This window comes from Podarcis vaucheri (assembly GCF_965113315.1).
Source record: "Podarcis vaucheri genome assembly, chromosome: 8".
In the NCBI taxonomy this organism is placed as follows: domain Eukaryota; kingdom Metazoa; phylum Chordata; class Lepidosauria; order Squamata; family Lacertidae; genus Podarcis; species Podarcis vaucheri.
In genome coordinates this window covers 30,155,462-30,179,215 of record NC_138766.1, presented here as the reverse complement: position 1 = coordinate 30,179,215, position 23,754 = coordinate 30,155,462, and the positions used below count along the sequence as shown (strand labels likewise).

The 23,754-nt window shown below is 41.3% G+C and overlaps 1 protein-coding gene across 1 annotated transcript in view; it reads right to left on the bottom strand.

Annotated features, from left to right (window-relative positions):
- BMP6 (bone morphogenetic protein 6) overlaps window positions 1-23,754 on the bottom strand; it is a gene marked incomplete at its 5' end in the record, with an annotated part of 91,968 nt that overhangs the window by 15,585 nt on the left and 52,629 nt on the right. Inside the window, one exon of the mRNA XM_082234493.1 lies at window positions 7,468-7,660. Within this exon, the coding sequence (XP_082090619.1) occupies window positions 7,468-7,660 (193 nt within the window). The remainder of the gene's footprint in view (window positions 1-7,467; window positions 7,661-23,754) is intronic.

Genomic DNA, 23,754 nt, shown 5'->3' with positions numbered 1-23,754 from the left:
CTTCTATATTACTGAGGCAGCCAGATTAAAATAATTTTTCCTCTCTTCCTTGAGCACACATCACACCATGGAGCACTGCCACAGCAAAACATCAGAGCTATAAAAAGCTATATTTCATATATGCGTGTTTTTTTCTCAACATTGCCTACTTTCCTACACTCTCTATCCAGCCCTTCAGTTATGTATTTTTTCAACCAGGCAGAAATATCCCTGAAAATGCAGTGAGAACAAACAGAACACTTTCTTCAAGCCATTGAATTTCAGACAGGGTCCTCTTATTTTAATTATGGTTCTAAGGACCACAGTTTTTGGCCTGTCTTCAAAGGTCAGCATTACTCAGGTTCTTAACAGGACTATTACACATCAGCAGCCATTTACTGAGCCATTAATTATCCCAAACTCACTAAAAGGTTCTTCATGCCGAACTTCTTTTTTCGTTTGTTTACTATTCTTCAACAACACGTTGACATAGCAGTCTAGACTGAGCACAGTGGTCACCACAGGAAGGATATTTTTTTAAACTTAAGTTATGAGAGTGTTTGTGGGCACAAGGCTACTACTCTGCATTTAAATGCAAGCCGTATATATTAGTATATCCTTCCTGCGTTGGGCGAAATCTTTGACCTGCAAACTCCAGCAGCTATGGGCTGCCATGCGCCCGGATTTTCCTGGACGTTTTACCGATTTCAGCGCGGACACTGCTGCCGACTGCGGTATTCTGGATATATCTGGGAAATCCTGGACGTACTGCAACCCTATTTTGGATTGGGAACTCAGGCACTGGTTTGGCTCAATTTCCTGTTGGGATGGGGGGGATTTAATACTGTTGAAGGTAAGGGTAAAGGGACCCCTGACCATTAGGTCCAGTCGTGGCCGACTCTGGAGTTGCGGCGCTCATCTCGCTTTACTGGCCGAGGGAGCCAGCGTACAGCTTCCGGGTCTTGTGGCCAGCATGACTAAGCTGCTTCTGGCGAACCAGAGCAGCGCACGGAAACACCGTTTACCTTCCCGCCAGAGCGGTACCTATTTATCTACTCTTGCACTTCGACGTGCTTTCGAACTGCTAGGTTGGCAGGAGCAGGGACTTAGCAACGGGAGCTCACCCTGTCGCGGGGATTCGAACCGCCGACCTTCTGATCGGCAACTCCTAGGCTCTGTGGTTTAACCCACAGTGCCATCTGCATCCTCTTAATACCGTTAACCAGCATTAAATATAGTAAATATAATTATAATTAATATGTGGTGCACTAGAGTAAAGGAATATCAACAGTGGAGTACCACCCCTTTCTTCTATAGTTACTTCTGCAATAACCTATACACAAGCACCAGGCTGCCTTTAATAAACAGTTCCCGTGCAAAAAGAGCAAGACAAACACTACCCATTGAGATGGAGTATCTCCCTTTGATCATCATCTCATGCCACATACTTGTGGTTTTTAATAGACTACTTGTTTGGACAGTGTAGGAGGATTTGAGGGGGGGAGGGGGGAAGGGTTGAGGAGGGGTGAGTTAACAGGATATTTACCTTTGAAAAAAATAATCAAGCCCAAGGCTTTATATATTTGATCAGCCACAAAGCTTCAGTCCTGTACTTCTGACCTGGCACCTCAAGGGGGTAAAGAAAATTTCAAAGTTTCTTTCTATGTTATGTAAACAACCGCTTTCTAAAAATAAATTCCATTTACTTTCCTCTCACTTTAAAGGCCTCCTTCCAAATGAATTACCTCGCTTCCAGAGAGATCTAACATTCAGCTGCCATCATTACCACGAACTCAACACCTTTTTTTTTATCTTCTAGTCACAGGGATACTAGCTTCTTGACAATCATGTCTGGAAAATCTACTTCAAACCTTTGCATTTGATAATGAACCAGATATGACTTTGGAGAAAGAGAGAGAGATGGAGCCCCATTTTGGCTGTCTGTCAAGGTAGACCCGGGATCTGCCAGGCTATGGTCACTTCCAAGGAGAGGCCAACATACTTCCCTTATAATTTGCTACAGATCCTGGCAACTGTTCCAAGTTTCAACCCTTGGTGGCTTGAGAGGGACCATACTTTTGTCTGTTAGCCTCACATTCCTACGGTGGTCAGCAGCTTACAGGTGGATCTGTTGTCCCTTAAGGCCAGGATTTGCAGGGTGAATGAGATCTTGAACAGCTGGTGACTGGATTCCCTAGATGAGCCATTCACACAGGTGATCTATATTACTGTTTTCAGGATTTCAGCCCAACCACAGGCCAGTCTTGAGGCTCCTGCGTCGTTGCTCTTTCACATTAGGCAGATGGAGTGTGTAGACTCCATCTGCCTAATTTGGATCAGTGCCTCTCTAGTTGATAAGAGCCAGAGATGCAATATCTTTTGCCTTCCCTCCTCCTAGTCATTCTACCAAACTTCCTTCTACATCTCCAGATTCCTGCATTTTCTATGTGAAACAATTTACACTACCTAATGGCAGGGTTACTATTTGCAGATGCTTCAGAAAACATGGTAGCTCATCCTTTGGACTCTTTTACGACTGGTGCTTCTAAGTCTGCATTGACCTTATATCCTTCTGAATGTAGACTCTTGCACAACTTCCCACTCAGTTCACTGGGCTGTCACAGGTGTGTTTCCTTTCCTAGCAATTTTACCTTTAATTATTGCCAAATTCAAACAGATTTTTGATGTGGTGCTGACAGGGTTTAGGCACAAGAAGCTGGAAGTTAGCCTTTAATAGTGCTGTGCTCTTCTTTACTAGATTGTTTTCATAATAATAATAAAAGTTGTTGTTGTTGTTACCTCACCCATCTGGCTGGCTTTCCCCTGTCACTCTGGGCAGCTTCCAGAAGAATATAAAAACATAATACAACATCAAACATTAAAAACTTCCCGATATAGGGCTGCCTTCAGATGTCTTCTAAAAGTTGTGTTGTTCTTTATCTCCTTGACATCTGATGGGAGGGTGTTCCACAGGGAGCATGTTACCACCGAGAAGTAATTATGTTACAGTTTAATTATTTTTAAACTATTTTCTCTTATAAGTTATAAATATAACAACATTGTAATTTGATACAGTCTTACACATCCTCCAAACTACTCACAACTTGCTGTATCATGGAAAAACTTCCAATATGAGCTTGGCAAGTGTTTGACAAGCCATTATCTGCGCTTACACTGGTGCATTTTCAACAGTCTTCAAGCAAGAAAGTTTTTTTTTTTAAAAAAAAACTATATTATTTCAACAAATTCCTGTGCCCTGATTTAAGAACTGTCATTAAATCTGGGAAGAAATAACTCATGGGGAAGGAGGTAAGAGAATGTTGTGGTTTCAACTTAGATGGTTCCTCTTGAAATAAGGTCAAATGTTACCATCATTTTCTTTTACTAGGGTTATTGCCTTCACAAACAATTGAAGAAAAGCTGTGTAATTTTCTCCAAGGGATGCTAAGGTTGGCCAGAAACCTGACCTACCTTACAGAAATATAATTAATCTTTCCATTATGTTTTGTTAACAATGCCAGCGGTTTTCGTAATGATAAAATGTGGTCTGCAATGATGATGTGATTTAAAACCACTACCACAACTTTCCCCCTGTATTATTATTATTTTTAAGAGCCCTAAAAGATAGAAAAGGAAGCTTCATTCTGACTATTCATTAAGAGTTTTAAAACCCTCCTTTTTTAAAAAAGAAAAGATGTGCCTAAATTACATTAGGCTGAATGACTTTTATAATACTGTAACAATTCCACAAGCACCATTTCTACTTTTGTGTTACCTTAAATGGTAGCAATAAAATAATGTTCCCCTAAGACACCTTGCTAATTTAAGAAGTACTTTGGGCATGCATTTAAATGACAATACATTCAAAAGTTATATTCAAGTAATTCAAACAACGCAGCAGTTCGTTAAGGTAATGGGTTAGATCAACATTTTGCCCAACTCCATCTACAATTGGACTACAATTCCTATCATCCCTGACCACTAGGTCCTGCTAGCTAGGGATGATGGGAGTTGTAGTCCAAAAACAGCTGGAGACCAAAGTTTGGGAAACGCTGGATTAGATGATCTTATCTATTTGCCACTTCCCCATTAGCCAATTCTATCTCTGCAAAATCATTACAAGTCAAGGTTTTGCCTGACAAGCCCCAATCTATATGCAAAATTTAATCTTTTTTATGATACCTCATAAAATAAATTAAGTATCAAGTACCAATGTGATAAATAAGTAAATACAATTCAAGGGTTCCTGACTCTTGGCCATCTCTACAACATGGCAGAGAAGGGTTTGGCAAAAGAAGTCTCTTTTTTTAATGTTCCCCAACTTAAATTTTCCTTTGTGTGTAGCAAACTGGACACGTTAGGGAAGTGGCCGTGCTACACATGTTCTCTGATGTACTGCTTTGCTACATGCAGGTCATTGTTTATGTGGGAAGATCTGTAGTCTGAATTAGTAAAATCCAGGATTCTACTACCGAAGTCTCCAAAAACTATCGTATGGTTTTAGGTTCAATTCACGCTCACAGCCTCTAATTTTAAAAACTATTGTGAGGCCTGACATAAACAGTCTGGGATTTACCATGTCAATGCTGTATTCACTTTGCCCTCAAACTAAACAAAGAAACCCAACTCAAAAGTGCTCATCCTACTTCCAAGCAGACAACAGAGCAATCTCCCTTTGCTTCAGCTTCACGAACTCTATAGATTCATAGTTATTGAAAACCATCTCATCAAATGTTAAGGAACGTGACATATTTGCTCACATCATTAGTCTCAAAGAAAATAATAAGAAGTCTGCAGTTTAAGTAAAAGGCAGCTGTTCGCTTTTGGCTTATATGGAACATTTTCTGGAACTCGGTGTCTTAGAAACTGTTGCTGGCTTATGTTCTTTTTTTCTTTTCTTTTAAGTAATTTTGTCCTTCACTCTTGAGCCTTAAAAGACTGTTCCCAATAGGAAAGCAATATATTCCAAATGAATCATCAACACAAAAGAAGCAAAAAATTAAGAAAAACATGTTAGCTGCAACTTGTGCAGAAGTTCTCATTTGAAATTAGCAGATGGGGCAGGGAGAATGATAAAGAGATAATAAGGGGACAGAATTGTTCCAAGCAAATTTGGGTCCAAATTATTCAAAGAAGCTACAGTGAATTATTTTTTTTAAAAAAAAACATGCTTATGAGATCGTGTATGGATTCATACTTTGGGCTTTCCTGGATATGGTTGCTACTACTGCATGGCCCAAGAACAAGTCCCTAAGGTGTGATTCTGGCATCACTGAAGTGAATGGCAAGTCTCCCACTGGCTTCAGAAGAGCCAAGGCTTCTTCCCTGGCGATTGCTGGAGTGTTTGTAAGAGATCTAAAATGCACCCATGATGAGACCAATGCAGAGCACACATTTGAGATCAAACCCGAGTTTATGCATTTGGTCACAATGCCAATTTTAAAGCCTGACAGTTTCACAGAGCTTGCAGTTTGTGGAATTTTCATGAAATAATCTCAGAGTTGGCCCAGCAGGTGTATATACAGGGCAATCTTTGTTTTGCACGGGGGTTCCAACCTCCACGAGCGTCCACAGAGCACACGTAAGCCCAGACCAGCCCCTTTTCATGACATTTCCCACAGGTTCAGTGCTGTGCATGTGTGTGCGGCTGTGTGCCATTCAGATGCTCCTAAACTGGGAATTGCCTGCATATTAAATAGTGTTGCAATGATGCTTGGAATATCTACACACAGACGACTCTGTTTGGCACAACTTGCAGATGGGCTGTCATGCCTTCTTAGCTAGCCAAAATGGAAGGGTCCATGGAAGAAAGTGTTATATTATCCAGTAATCAGAAGAGATCAGACGCACACCAGTTAGAATTCAATTCTGTTACAAAGCGCGACTGAAAGTTTTTCATGAATTGGAGGGGGTTTTTGTATATAGAGAACCCATAAAAACACAAGGGTATTTCCCCCCTCCATCATACCCTTTCTATACCTATAATTAGATATTACACAAACACACACACACACACCACAATATACATGAACTCGGCACTCCTTCCTCCATATGCAAGCAGACTAGCTTCCTCACAACTCGACACGCACAGCTTGACACATCTTCAAACTCCTCATCTGCAAGTCCTCCTTCATATTCAGCCCTGTTCAGCCCTTTAACTTACAAAATCTCATTTGTTCACTTTATCAGTACCACTAGACATAAGCATATTCATGGTATAATCTAAAGCAATGCAATTGTCCAAGAATGCTACCTAGATTCTTATAATGGCAGTTCTAATTTAGTTAGAAGTACATAAAACTTTGCTTTCCAAATACCTGGCATGCTCAGTCTTTATTTTAGGCACCGCAGTGCACCTCCCTGAGCAACTTTCTTCATGCAGTTGTGTTAATGTTGTTCATATCCAATCATTGCTATTGAAATACAAATCATAGATATCAGCTATGGAACAGCTTCCCTCCAGAGACTCACTGAAATCCCAGCTGGAGCCTATTTCAGAAGCCCCCTAAAACCTCCTTATCTGGGCTGACTCTGAGTGAATGATGGGCTTTGGGTTTTTAGCCAGGAAGAGTTTGGAATTTTAGGGTGGTCCTTTTAATTACCTTTATTTAGCCAGGTCCAACCTATTGGGATGGAACATATTAAACAGTACAATCTCTCATGCAACAAAAAATAATATTTAGAATATACTGGACCCCATTACGTTTGTTTAAAAAAGGGGCTATCTAAGGTACGGAGATGTTGGAGATGCAATAGGGATAATGCTTCTCTGTCCTATATTGAAAGATTTATGGCAGAAGGTAACTGAAACCATCAACAGAACTGTATGGAACCACCTTACATTTATAGAGCAAAATATCCTCTTGAATTATATACCCAGCACATGGAACCTTACAAAAGGACAATATGACTGGACTCTCTGTGCCCTTACCACAGCAAAAAGACTGATACTGATGAATTGGAAAAATAAAAATGCGTCTCCCTTCTACGATTGGATTAAAGACTTATACCAACTTGCAACATATGAACAACTTGCATATAAACACAGACTTGCCATGGACAAATTAAATGGTATTTGGAATCCATTGTTACAAATATTGTAATAGGTTAATATCTCGTGAAGAACAACAACAACCTTGTAAAATATACAATTTTGGGTTTCCCCCCTCCCCTCTTTGTTTTTCCTTCTACATGGGTTTTGTTTCACTCTTTCTCTTTTTTGTTTGCGTCTCGCCATGTTTGGTGCACATATAGTTATGTGCTTTTTGAACTTTCAATAAAGATGTTACAAAAAAAGAGAACCATATTAAACAGTACAATCCTATATACGTCTACTCTGAAGCCAGTCCAAATAAGTTAAATGGGACTTATTTTCCCAGCCAACTTAAGTGTATCCAGTAAATGATTCCTGCCAACAAAAGGGGTGGAAATTAAGTCACAGTCTCCCTCCCTCCAGGTTTTACAGTTTTAGCACTGAAAGGCACAAACCTGTTCTGATGTTCTTTCAATACTTGATAGATGCTAATCAGAAAGGTTTGGTTTTTAAAGCCTCCGAAAACACAATCCTTGTAGATTCGGAACTCGGCAGCGGTAACAGCCTCTCCTTCTGGAATCCGAGACAAATTAAACTTGAATTCCTTGTGGTGTCGCTGGTAAGGTGTGAACTCCTTGTCATATTCAACTGTTTAAAACAAACAAGACAATTCAATTTAACTGTGATTTCTCCACATTCCCCACTTCTCACTCTATTTTGTTTCAAAAAGTGCCCCAGAAAATGTTCAGGCTTCAAGTATTTCAAATTAAAAAGCAACTGAAATTTCACAAGAAAGCCTGAATGGAATTGAAGCAAGTGAGATCTTTCATTCACCCATTCAGGGGCGTCTTACCCATAGAGGCTGGTGCCAGGGCGCCAAGTTCTGGAGGGCGCCAGGGAAGAGGCAGAGGCTGGATGCGGCACCTCCCGGCATCAGCTTGACACCCTCGTCCGCCTCCGCCATGCCGTGCCAAAGCAGCGCCACACCCAGAGCCTCCGTCTGCCATGGCCACCACGGCATGAAGCAGCCAGCTGAGCCGGGAGGCACTGCGGCCAGCCTCTGCCTCTTCCCCGCCGGAGGAGCAGCCCTCCAGCCGCTGCCCGCCTCCTCCAGCCCCGCCAACAGTGCTGTCCTCCATAAGAAACTCTGGGAAACGGGGGGGTGGCGGCGCCGGAGGGAGCCGCTGGATATGCTTAAGAAGGCCCTGCACCCATTCATACTTGACATAGCCACATTTAGTCGTTTCATGACAACAGAGATAAGAAAAAGTATTTGTTACATTTATTTTTTGACTTTTCCCAAATAACGTGGGAATGCCATGCCATCTGAAATTCCTCTTATTTTTCAGAGATGGAACTACATTAGGCACATCAGAATACAAGACCAGGGCCATATACTCAGACATTTGTAAAGAATTTGCTATTGCACCGGCATATCAAACAAGCTTATAACCCAAGTCCAGTATAACCCAGTGAAAGCTTTGCCATTGAGTTAAGTATCAATAGGTCTTTGATAATGGGGATGCATTACTTATGTGGCAAAATTAATAGGTGTGCTTGAAAAGTATAGCATGAGTAGCTCTTGCTCTCGAAGTTTTACGTATTGTTGGTGCTACTCCCTCCCTGCAACTCTTAAACCTGTACCAAAACTACACACTCTACTCCTAAAATCAAACAGTTTGAACACTGCTTTTCTGCTAGCAGTTGCAAGAACTATATGCTGGAGGGTAGAGGAATGATAGCTAATTTTGTTTTGTTTTATTATTATTGATATTGTTGTTGTTGCATTTTTCCATTACATCCATTCATTTTTGTCTGTGCTATTCTAGTTTTTCTTTATCACCTTTTTTAAACATTTAATACAACATCTAATAGAATAGTAATTATCTATTACAACCATAAAACATCTATCATGTGAAGACTTCCCAGCCTATCTTTCCTTGACATCCTAGATTTTCATCTAATTTTGCTGCCATCTCCTTGGTTTGTATTCCCTCCCTCCCCCCCCCCCGTACATATCCTTTTACCCTTTTTTAACTGGTATTCATAAATCTATCCCTGCTTATTTATTTAACGCTACTCCACTCTTTTTAAAATATCTTTCTAGTAATACCCACTCACTTATTATTATGGCCATCATATTGGCTAATTCTGTAAATTCTATTAGTTTGAACTGCCACTGATCTTTTGCCAGGATCGCCCTTTCTTTCCACATTTTCACATATGTTATTCTTGCCACTGCTGTTGCATAGAAGAATAGGTTTCGTTTCGGATTTTCTGTCCTATTATGGCTAGCAGGAATGCTTATGGTTTGGGGGGAGATTATCACTGGAGCATCTTCTTAAGTTCTTCATGGATCATCCTCCAAAATTCTTTTGCCCTTTTGCACTACCACCACATGTGGATTAACATGCCTTCTGCATTTATACATTTCCAGCATCGGTTGAATCTTCTTTTGTTTATCTTTCCCAATTTGCTGGGTGTTGGGTACCACCTGAAAACCATCTTTAGTATATTTTCTCTAATTGTATAGCATGCTGAAAATTTAATTGTATTGTTCCATAATTTCTCCCAATCAGCCAGGCTCTATATTATATCCAAATTCCTATTTTTGATCCAGGTTGGTTTCTACAGTGTACCCACCCACCACCTGTCCCATCAAACCAGCTCTCAGGACCAAATAAGCTATATTTCTGTATATTCAATGGCTCTTTAGACCTAAATTTTCACAGCAAACCATGTGCAGCCTCTTCCAGCACCTACAAGCAGGCTTCACAATATTACAGGAAGAAAAAGAGACCAAGCTCCGAGTACATCTCATAATCTCATAAGTACTCCTCATTTTTGCCGTTATTTTTGTGACACTTCTTATTCACAGGCTCTTCAGGATTTCCTCAGAATTATCCTAGAAAAGCCATACATGAACAGGGTGGGATGTACTGTGCTTTAAGGTGTCCACATTCAGAAATTGGAGAGAACAGGCTGGGATGGATTTGTCCATCCCTAGTTGGAAGTACTCCACTGCAGTCACTCAAATACTTAAGACTAATCCTGCCAATCATACTTCATTGCTTATCATATCAGGCAATTATTTACCAAGGAAAGCCAAAATCTAAGGCAATGTGTCTTACTGAGCTTGGCTACAACACAGCACAAGATAGCTTAAACCAAGGAGGTAAACTCAATATTATTCTGGGTTTTGCTTTATCTCACCCACCATAATGCACTTATAGATTTCATGTTCTCTTCCATTTTCAAACTATTCTCTACAACAAAACACGTTTCAGAAAGCTGACATTGGCTGCAACCCCATACCAATAAACATGTGTACAGTGGTGCAGTTCCCTATGCACTTCTTTCTGTCTAAATACTTTGTTTTGCAAATTTTCTTCTTATTAAAAGATCCGGCTTCTTAGAAACCTTGGCAGACTTAGACAGGCAAAACCCCTTTCTGTTCATTTCCAGGACATAACCAGCTTGACCTTATTATTGAAAGAACAGACCGTGCGTGCAAAAATGAAAAGCAGCCATGTTAAGGAGAGGGTCCTTTCTCATTGTACCTTCCAGTCTTTCCCCACCAACCTGCAATGTGACTTGGTTCAGGCTGGCCTGAGTGCTAGCTTATGGAAACCAGTACTAAGCTATAACCAAATGTATCTGTGTACACCTCCTAATTTTACAAACCAATGGCATGTAGGGAGGGATGAGGCAATCAAGCAGTGTGGGGCTACGCATTTCTCCGACATGCTTGGCCAACGTTTTCCTAATGCAGAAGAACATGACGGTGTTCAGTGGCTGCTTCTATTAATAAATATGACAAGTTATTTCTCAAATTTCCATGATTTCAAAGAATACCTGACACTTGCCTCCAACTGCTGCTGCTATATATACATCTCTCTTTTCTTTGGTATGCCACCTTTCCATAGTGAACACCTTCCAGGTGTTGTTGGGCTACAACTCCCATCACCCCTGACTGGGAACTGTAGTTCAACATCTGGAGGGCTCCATATTGGCTACTCCTTATCTAGCAGCACTTTGATCAGTGGCTAATAACTTTAACATCTACCTGTTGTAATAGCTGATATGCACTAATAGGTGTTTCTAGCTAAGCAGACGTCCATTACAGATATAACCAGCTAAGAGCTTGTGAGTGGATCACAGATTCACATGCTCCCTGTACCTATCAGGGTCTACTGGGAACAAGTTCTTGCCCCGCGTCTTAAGACATGCTTATGCCACTACTTGAATTAGTAACAATCAAGACTAGAATACCCATGTTGGCCTGACCTAGAAGTGCTAGAATCCATTTTATTGTTGCCTTCTGTGACAGGGCTCCTATGTCTCTTACAAACGTACAATAAGCTGAATACAACCACAGCTTTTAACAGAATGGAAATCCAACGCTGGTCAAAGCTACACCTGTCAAATTTCCGCCAGCCAGTTGTCTTGCAAGGCAGGGGAAAGGGAAATGGCAACCCTAATTAGTTAGTACACACCAATGTATCTTTGGAAACAACAACAAAAACAGTGCAATATATAAATGTTATTTCTCTACCTGCCACTTTCCTTCTGGAAATGGTGTTTAGAATTCATTTAATGTTGCAGGTGAAAATGAATTATCAATTCAGTTGATGACAACAGATACAAATTCAATGATTCTGCCATGTAGTTTACAATGCACAGTAACATCACTGGGAGATTCTACCCTCCGTTCCTGATGATGAGTAGAAAAGCAGGAGGTAATGGTAATTCCAGATCAGCAAATCTGAGATAAATGGTTATGAACCTGAACGTTGCAGGGCAAGCTCTGGCCATCTGCACAGAGGGTTTGGTTTTTTTAAAACCCAGTTTCTAAATTCTAGCTCTACACATAAGGTTTTAAAATTAATATCCCCCGATGGTTTAGAACATACTTGGAATGCCTCTGTCCATCTGATAAAGAGATTGGATGCTGCAGTTCAGTTGCAGATAGTCTTACTCTTAAAATATGTAGCTTCCATTTCTGCATGAAAACTTGCTGCAATTTTAAACAGGAGGGTGCAAAAGTCAGGGAAACAAAACACTGGGAATTAACCAACAATCCTGGGGGGAAAGCTAGTGAAAAAGATTGTCCCAGTGGGAGGGGACAGCAACTGAAATATGAATAAACAAGATCCGAAGAGTCAAAAGAGTTGGCTTGATTCTGACACAGTAGTACAGATGGATAGACCAGCTTAACAAAATATGAGACAGAGGCAAAATCAGTTGTGCACTGAGACCCCGAAACCACACCCTCGTCAGTGAATGAGATATAAGGACACGGGTATTAGGTTAATGTTATTGGGCAAATTTTGGCCACAACTTTATTGGTTACAGAATGTAAGCGGTATTGGCTTAGGCTTGCACCTCTGTTTAAATGGGCCCTGGCTAAACCTCCCCAGCTAGTGAATTGGCTGGCTGGGTGATGGCATGGCTGGGAGCCTCTGGGTGATGATGGAATCTGTCCCCCACCCCCGGAGGAGAGTTGGTGGCCGCATGGTCCACCGCAACCCCTCCTCACTGTTAAGTGGAGCGGATCTCTTGCCAAGTCATGCCAGGTCCTACAGACACTGAATTCTACCCCCACCCCCATATTTCTATTCAGAACTCAGAAGACTAAACTCAAAAGCTTTTGCATAGGGTATGGATTTGAATAATATCAGTATGCAAAATTAACTGGAGAATGTCAGGTTAGCTAACTGGTGCAGCTAAGCCAGGGCTGACCCATCCATGAAGCAGAGCTTCTGGATTCCAACAAGATCATACAAGAGCCCCATGACATCGCACGAGAGTCCCGCAAAATCCCACGACATCTCACCGGAACCTGGAACCTGCAGCAGCAAAACCCCAGTAAGCGGGGCTTCAGTGGGGCTTGCAATGGGGGGAGAGTGGAGGGCGGCGGATAGTGCAGGGCAGCACCTTTTGTCTTGGGCAGCAAAAAGGGATGGGCCATCCCTGAGCTAAGCTACTTGCAGGTGGGACTGCCCAGAAACCATATTCACGTAGCTCTGAACAAATACCATAGCAATACAGTAAAGGACACTTGGAACCTTGCGGTAATAACAAATCATTCATAAGCAAAGCTCTACTAAACCAGACCTAGGGGTTCACCTAGACAGCATCTTAAAAAGCAGAGACATCACCTTGCCAACAAAGGCCCGTATAGTTAAAGCTATGGTTTTCCCAGTAGTGATGTATGGAAGTGAGAGCTGGACCATAAAGAAGGCTGATCGCCAAAGAATTGATGCTTTTGAATTATGGTGCTGGAGGAGACTCTTGAGAGTCCCATGGACTGCAAGAAGATCAAACCTATCCATTCTTAAGGAAATCAGCCCTGAGTGCTCACTGGAAGGACAGATCCTGAAGCTGAGGCTCCAATACTTTGGCCACCTCATGAGAAGAGAAGACTCCCTAGAAAAGACCCTGATGTTGGGAAAGATGGAGGGCACAAGGAGAAGGGACGACAGAGGACGATATGGTTGGACAGTGTTCTTGAAGCTATCACAGCATGAGTTTGACCAAACTGCGGAAGGCAGTGGAAGACAGCAGTGCCTGGAGTGCTCTGGTCCAGGGGGTCACGAAGAGTCGGACACGACTAAATGACTAAACAACAACAAAGGGGTTCACCAAGTCCAGTTTCTAACAATGGTCAGTCAGAAGTTTCCCAGGAAAGTTAAAAGCATGTTGGTTGGTTTGATTTTGCTAAGTGAAATGCAATATATTTGTAAAACCTCATTGATGTAGAGCAGATCCATGGCTTTAATACATTATGAAAAGGTCTCTATAAAAAAAAGGCACTGATTGCCCACAGTCAGGATTCAACACATGTAGCAGCAAACATTTCATAGCTAACACTACAGGAAACAAACTTATTACAAAATGGAATTTATGTCAACACTAGTCACTGTTAGAAGCATCAGTCCTGAAACGCTCTGGAAACATTCGAAATATGCTTTTGCTGCTGGAGGACAGTGATAATCTACTCTTGGAAAAAGTTTGCTGTATCGTAATTGCACTCTCCCAGAGCATGTTAATATGAAAAGCCCCTCAGGACTGTAAATAATACAAGGCATATCACATTACAAATGTTTCCTATTCAGGCACAAAACACTTATTCTGTAATTTCATACTCACATTTATATTAACAAGATTTGAAATGGAGAACAAAAATTTGAAGCCTCCAATGAGTAGGTGTATAAACAAACAGCCATTTCTGAGCCATTCCAAATCCTTGTGGTTTTTAAATACCCAAGGAAAAATTAGCAGAACAAACTAGTCTAGACCACAGATTTTTTGGCTATTTTATGCTACTTTAATATAATCAAAAAGAACGAACTTCAAGCTTTGATTTTTTTAAAAAACAACAACAACTATATCCATGGAGGTCTGCCTAGGCTTTTAAAAAGGAATTTGGAGAAGAAAATGTGCTTTCCAGTCGTCACCGCTGGGTAAAATCATTTGATTTTCAACATGTTAGCATTCTTCCATTTCTATTCTACTTCTTTGGTCTAGCCTTTCTATCCTAAAATAGTTCATTAGGTTATATTACATAAACCCGCTCTGTTTCTCAAGTTCCAAGGGTATTTAGAAAAGGGGGGGGAGATACTACAAAGTGGAAAATAAGTTGTTCAACTGGCAGGAAAACAGCTACTTACAAGCAAATTAACTATCCCCAACTACTACATGACTGCTCAGTTAAAAGTAATCTGTTGTGGTTCAGGCTTTGCCAAACCTCTGGAGGTACAGCATTCCAGTGATCGAAAGCTGTGAGCCAAAAAATGTTCTTGATACCTTAAACATTCAGTACAATTAAGTGGCAGGCTCTTCTGAAAAGATTGTAATGGGATGTACATAACAGAGCACTGATATCCATGCTCCTTAGTGCTTCCATGCATTTTGAAGTATTTAAAAACAAGGAAGGCCTCCAGCAAGAGAATGCTTAAGGAATCAGAATGCTATAAATATTCCATTATACGTGGAATTCTAATGAGATACCACCTGTCACCAGGGTGAATTGCCGCCCTGATAACAATCTGCATGGCATGAATAGAGGGAGGTCTTTTCTCATACCTGTATGTCATTGCATGATTTCACAACCCTCCAAAATATGCTATCAGTTATGAACTATACATTGTTAAGAGATAATAGCACAATGAACTCATTTGTGATACTGAGTCTACCGAAGAGAGGAACAAGTCAGCTTCTGAACTTGGGTTTCACCTTCTGGGTTGTGGGAAATGGTGCTGAACAAAATAGCTGACATTTTTTAAGAATCCCTCCGTGGAAAACTTTCCCTATATATGAGAGTTATAGAGAACAGATATGAAAGAAATAAAAGAGATTTCAGTCTGAAATCAAACTCTGGACAAAAGTCGCCTCCAGACTGTCAGCATTTTGCAGGAAGGATTCCGAAGCAAACTAGAAATTCAGAATCCCACCATTAAAATGGCTTAAAGCGCTCTGTCACCTGAGCACAACAAATTCACAGAGTCAGGAAAATGATAGGGAAACACACAGAAAAGTGTGGGATGAACAAAGGATTAGCAAGAAGACACATAAAGACTCATTATAGGATAAACTCCCTGCAGACAAACTCATTGAACATCCAACCTCTGTGTAAAGCACTTAACAAGCAAATGCTTGATAATCAGGTCATCAGGAGCAGCTCAAAGCTGTAGGCATCCAGTTCCGCTCTGCCTTAATAGAGGCAGCCCCTACGACAGCGGGAGATCGTTGGGCAAAGGAAAAACAAGGATGATTGAGGGTAAATCATCCTTGCAAATTCCCCCCAGAGACAGCGGGAACAGGCTTCACCCACAGTTTGTCTCTGTACCTGGCTCTTCCAGCATGGAATGCGGGGGGCAGGGACGTGCTGAGTGCAAAAGCACTTTGCCTGCTGAAAACCCTCCAATGCCGTCATTAAGAAGCAGAGGTTCTCCCGTTAATTAGAGATTAATTGGGCTAAAGTATTGGCACGTGCTAGAAGAGATGAACTGTGGAACAAACCAACTTTAAGGACTTTAAGGTTTGAATTTGAGATAAGACTTCATTTGGTGCAAAAGATGTGGGGGGGGAGTTCTTTTCTCTACATTTATGATTCGGCAACCCTCCTCTGAATGTTAGTTCAAATTATATTTGTACAAGTGAGGATGGAAGAAATTGGATTATAAATATGGAATATAACATCAAATGGAACTGTGTATGTAAATAAAGGGGGGAAGGGAGGGAAGCTCTATTTTGCGAAAGGTTTACAATGGAAACTTAGAGGTGAGTCTTCCCCATCCTTAATTATCTATGAAGTGAACTGAATAATGCTAAGAGGACTTGGAATTTAATTGGAAGGATAATTGGTCATATATCTTCAGCTGGAAGGAAGGATTAAAGAAGTTTGGGAGCTGCCAAGGAACTAATGAGGTTCTTTATTGAGTCATCTGCAGTTCGACAGACTGCTCTTCTTCCCAGGCTGAGAGGAAAAATGGTGACAACAGTTTATTTACTGGGGGAAAGCGACTTTTGCAGCTGTTGTTAAAGTTATCAGTGCAAAAACAATGAAGCACAGGACGGAACAATGGAGAAATTTATGGAACAACAATGGGATATCAGCTCCACCCAAGGCATGGTGGATAATAGCAACAATCGGGGAAAAGAAAGACCTCTTACAAGAACAGGAAGAAACTCCATGGGCAGAATAATTGCCACACACAGAAAGAACAAGGATATAGTTTGAGTTCCTCACTTGAAGTTTTATAAATCATTTAATGTGTCAACACGAATAGAAGTTATTAATATTGTAGTTGTTGTTAAAGGGATTATTATTATGACCGGAATGTAATTGAAACTAGTAAGATTCTGGAACGCAGAAATAAAGAAAACCATCAAATCTAGCACGCACGGGGCCACTTTAACTAAATTATATATTTCAGCATTTGAATGACTGGTATTAATAACTGTATTTATAAATTGGCATTGTTATAATGAGGCTATTAGTGGACTGTAATTGAAAACTAATAAATTATTATAAAAATAAATAAAAAAGGAGTAGCTCAAAGCTTCATGTAAGCAGGGGCTTCTCTCCCAACCCCATTTTCGTGTCTAGGAATGCTGTGAACTTGTAACGAGCACCAAGTGAAGCATTCCTTGGCACTAATATAAATGAGGGAGGCCCAACTTGTACAGAGCTCTGTGTTCACACACTAGATCATGGCTTATGAGGCACAACCTTCGCTCAGCAAAGAGGAGACTGACTTACAACATTGATGACTCTTTGGTCAGTGTCAGCGCTAGAAATGCTGTTTTACCAAAACAAGCGTCCTAGAAACTAGGACTGATCTCAGTGCTATTGCTGTGTTTGACTTTGCAAGCCTTTCATTCGATCAAAAGTCTTCAACTGGTCCGTTGAGGAACCCTCTACCACGTCAAGGTCTGATCTAAAGTGGGTCGCAACAGCAGCACGACCACCATGCAGATATATGCGGTGGGATGAAAAAACAGGTCCAAAAATGCATGTTTGGGTTAAAGCTGGGTCCCAGGTCTGAAGAAGTTGAAGACTACATCTTGCACCACATAACACAGCAGCATGCGACTGGACAGCCTCTCTCAAGCATGGGAGATGTAAATGCAAGCCGTTTCAAGATCTCAAACAAAACTATTTTAGAAACTGTATTTGACATTTGAGGTAGTGAGCTGTGAGCAAAGACACTGAGTTTGGGATCAGATTTTTGTGACTACTTGTTTGGAACCGTGGGCTATCAGCTCCAAGGCAATTCCTAGGTCATTTTAAAGAGCCAAGCATAAGCTCTACCTATGCAACATAAAAGCTAGATACCACTAGGGACTTCCGGGATAGCGCCATCGGTGAATGGCGGAGTTCCTCCGACCAGAGGAACTGGCTCCGTGGAAACTGGGTCTTCCCGCCGCGGTGAAGGTGGGGACCCGATAGAAATCCCAGGCGGAGGAAGCCTGGGAACGTGGGGTTCGGCAGGGCACCAGGAGCGCCTCCCCTACTCACGGGGAACCCCATTTTGGGGTTCTGGAGTGAAGTGGAGTGAGCAGCACGGTGCTGCGAACTGATTGCTACTTTCACGGAGTGAAGCCACACAGCCATTGCCGGTGAGCGCTGACTTTTTCCTGTGGACAATTGGATTTAAAACAAGTACCCGTGAGTAGAAACGGAAAATTGGATCAAGAAATACCCTAATTTGGCACCAAAGCGGGAAGGTTCAAACAGGTAGTCCGCCTTCCGCTTTTTGTACATAGACTGAAGCAAAAACCTTGTAAGCTAAAGTCTGGAAAGTCGTTAAAAAAGTCTAAATTTCCTTCATTTATAACCACTAAAACCCCCTTGGAAGCAGGAGAAAGGGGGGGGAATCTTTGTTTAAGCCTGCAGAAGAGGGAGTGAAGAAAGATAAGTTTCCACCGTCTCAAACCTGGGAACGGGGGGTCAGAGACAGAAATTGTTGGAGAGGTTCACTGACTGTGAATGGAATACTTTGACAGATAGCTAAAGAAGAGAAATAAACTGATTCCAATGTTGCCTTTTGCATTCTAAAGAAACAAAGTATCTGAAAAATGAAAGTAATTTTCCTTTGTTGGACTTGCCTTAAAAAGATGGATACAAATAGAAATTGTCTCCTCTAAAGGGAGCTTGTTAAATTGTTGCTGCAGTCTACTTGAGGACTCTACAGCTGTGAAATTAAGATCGTGGGACCAGTCCTTTTGACCTGGAATAAAAATGAGCTGGGAGGAAGTTTTGGTGCTTGCTTTATGCAAGACAAGTGTTTTGTTGGAACAGGTGCATGAGAAGATGGATTTGATGAATGAGAAAACGGATTTGATGACTGTTGTGGTCAATAACTGTGGACAAACAAGGAATATTGATACAGAAACCATTCAGGGACCAACTCAGGAACCTGTATTGATTGGGCAAGTGCAGAAGATAATGGAGGAGGTTGCGGTTGCACCTCAAATAATACAAATGGAGAGATCTGAGGCCCTGCAGGAGCATAAGCCGCTGTTTTTGAAGATTGAAGTTGGAGTGGGCCAGGGGGAGTCTGGAGCTGAGGAGGTTCTTAACTTCGGAGGAACTTTGAAATATGCTCTTAAATATTTTTTGGATTACATTGATGACTGTGGGGAGTTGGACTGTGGGGAATGGGCTGGTTTGATGAAGGGAGATGGAGATAATTTTGGGCTGGAACCTCCCAGAGACCTACTCCTCAATGAGAAAGGAAAGAAATTAAGAAAGAGACCAACAAAAGACAAGGAAAAGTGCAGGTATAAACAAGAAGAAGAAGATCTGCAGAAGGGACATGGAAGAGACTTAAGAGCCTCGGACATAAGATTACCATGTTGATGGACTAGATGGAATGGACAGTAAGGATTGACAAGACCCGAGACCAGGAAGAAGAGACGCTGGATGAAGATTGGAAGAAAATTTATAAAGAAAATTTTTTATTTAGGGAATTAGTCTAAAATTAATGTATATTAGGGAAAATGTTGGAATGAAACTATATGGCTTTAGTAGAAATGATATAAGGAGTTATGTATAATTGAGTATTAACTTTCAAGCTCTAAGGTATTTTACGGTAAGATAAGGTTAAATAAATTAAGGCAATTTGAATAACAGAATATGGGGAAAGATGGAAAGGATTTGTTGAGTTAATTAATAGGTTAAATTGTCAAGAAATTATTCAATAAAAAGTGAGAAAGATGGAAAGAATTTGCTGAAATAACTAATTAAACTAGAATACAAAAAGGGAGGTGTGAGGAGGTCAATGAAACAAGCAAATGGAAGTTAAAGATATGTAATATGGGATTTGTGTCTTTTTTATCTTTTTGCTGTATTGTTGTATTGGTTTTTATGCTTTTTTTCTTTTCTTCTTTTTATGTATTGTAGTGTTGTTTCCTATTTTTTATTTTTTCTCTGTAATTCTGAAACTTTTAATAAATATTTTTTTTAAAAAAAAAAAAAAGCTAGATACCACTAGAGAGGTACTATATCTCCCCAAGAGTCTTCTTGGCCCAGGACAGTAAACTAGAGCTATTTATGCTTCTTACCGTAGGAATCTCTGTGGATGGTAACTTCCCTGTTCCCTCCATATTGTGTTTTGAAATGTTGCAGGCTTATTGTTTTATAGGGAAAAGATGGTAACTCGGAGCTTTCAGCAAATGTTTTTACAATTAGCTCAGATTGTGGAATGCCGACGACGTGTATGTTTTCAAATGCTTTCCCCACAATATTACCAGACTCCTTTCATTTAGTCTTCATCACTCTTTCATCGGTGGTTAGCCATGCTTATTAACATGACTCAACAAGGAAATCAACAGCTCGCTGAAATATTCATACACTGTGAGCCTTTTTTAAAAAAAAACTGGCCTAACAAACTTACTGATAACTCTTAAACTTGCAACTGTTCTTAAGAAGAGCATTCTATTTCCAAACACCACCTTCAAAACAAGTTTCCAAAGCAGTCAGATATTTCATCTGCCCTAGACCAAACTGATTCAACCACAGCATTAAGAAGATTATTTGAAAGTAAAACAAATAAACTCTCGTATGCATTTGCAAACTGAAGTTTATCAGTACTGACAAGGATGGTTCACATCCAATATCCCTGCCCAGGTTCTTCTTTTTAATGTGCTGATAATACAACTATTTGTCAATACACAAGGCTACATAGCCCCGGAATTAATTGCAAAGGTGAGAGGGGCATGTTATTCATTTCCTGAAATTCCAGCTTTTAACACATTCCTCTAAAAACCCAGTTTCTAAACGCTTCCTTTGCACTCCCTGCTTGCTCAACTGCATGATGAAATGTGTTCTATGTATGAGGTTAGCTGGGTCCAAAAAAGGAAAGGCACATTTGTATGAGGTCAGCAGCCATATACCAGTTGTAGTGAGATGAAGCATTCGACTATCTGTGTGCATGCCCTGTCAGTACTTAATTGGCATAACAGAATCAACCAATTAGAAGCTGGGGAAAACACAAAAGGGAACACCTACTGGTAATGAACAGGGAAGACTTAAGCTGCTCCTCATATACAGATACAATTACATATGAATGTGAATTACTACTCCTGTCTCATGTAAATGGAGGAAAAGTGGATTAACAGCTAGATAAAGCTCTAATGCAGCTGTTCTAACAGGCTTCAACTCTAGCACCCATCAGCCAATACAGGGCAGAGTCAAAGCCTGCTTCCCCTTGCCAATGTATAATCAGGAGTGTACTCTTAAGGTTCCTGATTGGGCATTGGCAGCCATGCACCAAATTTGAACACCAGGTGAGCCACGTGTGGTCTGTGGACCACAGGTCCCCCTCCCATGCTATAAGTGAAGACCAGCTGCCTTGCCTTTCTAAGTTGGAAACTTTGCATTGATTCTGAGGACTCAATTCAACACACTGATGTTTTGCTGGAGACAGCAAAAGACAAGAGGATAACCACTGCCTTGTCAGTTCTAAATTATTCTTTATAAAGGTAAAGGTAAAGGTAAAGGACCCCTGACAGCTAAGTCCAGTCACGAACGACTCTGGGGTTGCGGTGCTCATCTCACTTTAATGGCCGAGGGAGCCGACGTTTGTCCGCAGAGTTTTTCCGGGTCATGTGGCCAGCATGCTTCTGGCGAAACCAGAGAAGCACATGGAAACGCCGTTTACCTTCCTGCCAGAGAGGTACCTACATATCTACTTGCACTGGCGTGCTTTCAAACTGCTAGGTTGGCAGGAGTAGGGACTGAGCAACGGGAGATCACCCCGTCGTGGGGATTCGAGCTGCCGACCTTCCGATCGGCAAGCCCTAGGCTCAGTGGTTTAGACCACAGCGCCACCCGCATCCCAAATTATTCTTACAATGGCTCAAATCATTGGTTTTTTTGATGCAGGACAGCTATCTTAACCTGATTCGAGAACTTCTCTAGGGTTAACATGCATGACCAACTTGTTTCAGCAATGCTTGTACTTACCACATAATCACCTAGATACCTGAAGCCAAGAGAAATGAAATTTTCATTGCAGGGCACTCTTGGGAGCATCAAGCATTCGGGGAACTAGGAGCAGACAAGCCACTGCCTGAGGCCATATGTTTCTTGTTTTGGATTATCCTTCACAATGATTTTAGGGGGTGGGGGGAAGATTATTCACAAAGCAGAACCATATTTATTTGTGGCATTTTTATCCTGCCCTTCTTCCAAGAAGTTCAGTGAGGCATGGATTGTTCCCTCTCATTTTATCTTCCAGAAAAATCTCATGAGGTAAGTTTGGCTGAGGATGTGTGACTGGCCCAAGGTCACCCAGTGAGCTGCATGGCTGAGTACAGATTTGCACCCAGGTCTCCCAGGCCACTCTCCAACAATTTAACCAGTACTCTACCTTGGCATCCTGCCATATCTGAAATTCAGACACACTCCCTTCTCAAGTATTTATGGCAGGTAATCTTTTAAGAGTGAACACATATTAATAAATTACCTACCCTGAACACATATTAAATAAGCATTAAAACAGAGAATACATGCTTAAAATATATCGCTTTCACCAAGAAATCAGAAAAGCAGCTAGCTGTCTCTCTGTCCGTCTGCCCCCCCCCCCAAAAAAATATATATATATATACAGTGGTACCTCGGATTAAGTACTTAATTCATTCCGGAGGTCCGTACTTAACCTGAAACTGTTCTTAACCTGAAGCACCACTTTAGCTAATGGGGCCTCCTGCTGCTGCCGTGCCACCGGAGCACGATTTCTGTTCTCATCCTGAAGCAAAGTTCTTAACCCGAGGTACTATTAGCGGAGTCTGTAACCTGACGCGTCTGTAACCTGAAGCGTCTGTAACCTGAGGTACCACTGTATACTGAAGTTTTAATAGATATTTGACTCATTTTCAACAACTCCGTTTCTTCATCTCAATAATCATATCATATTTTACTATAATTCCGAATGATCAAAGCTGGCACTAAAGTTGCCTCACTGTTTGCAATTCCTAACGGAGCTGCAGTGCTGTGAGAGTTATGTGCCTGTCATTTATCATAGAGGCCACCAGTGAAAAGATTTCTCTTGGTAACTGCCAAGCAGGTGCAGCTGATGTGAAAGGCACACATGCAGACAATTTAAGGCTGAAGCTGCTCCTCCGAGATTTTTTCCAGATTACATCTCATGTTTGGGTAGAAACTATTTCATCTGATTCAACAAACTAAACCAACGCTTGCAAAGAGTGAGAGAGGAGAGAGAGAGGAGATTCTCCACCCCCACCCCAATTCTGATGGAGCTCCTCAAACATTTCTAGAAACCAGACGAGCGCATTAAAAGCAAGCCAAACCTGTGAGAGAAGCGTGAGCTGGCACCAGCTATCTGCACTCCATCTTAGAATACTCTCATCCTGGATCTTAAGTTAACAAGGCCAGAGTCTCTCCTGTCAATACACACACACACAAAACTCACACTGGCTTCAGGAGAGTTGCCTACGCACAGAAGAGGGTATAATTTAATCCAAAAAGGAAATGATTTCCTATTCACTGAAATTTGTTTCTAATTAAGATTCATGTGGATCCAGACAGGCGTGGTCCATAGCTGCAACATCACTTCTTTTTTGCAGGACTGTCTCTATCAGGTTTCAGTGAGTCAGATGCTAGTTATGAAGAACTTGATTTAAGTGCACAAGTTGTTACAATTCGAGGAGGGAGGAGATGAATAGGAGGGGGTTATTGAAGCTTTAAGAACAGCAAAACACAGCGGCGC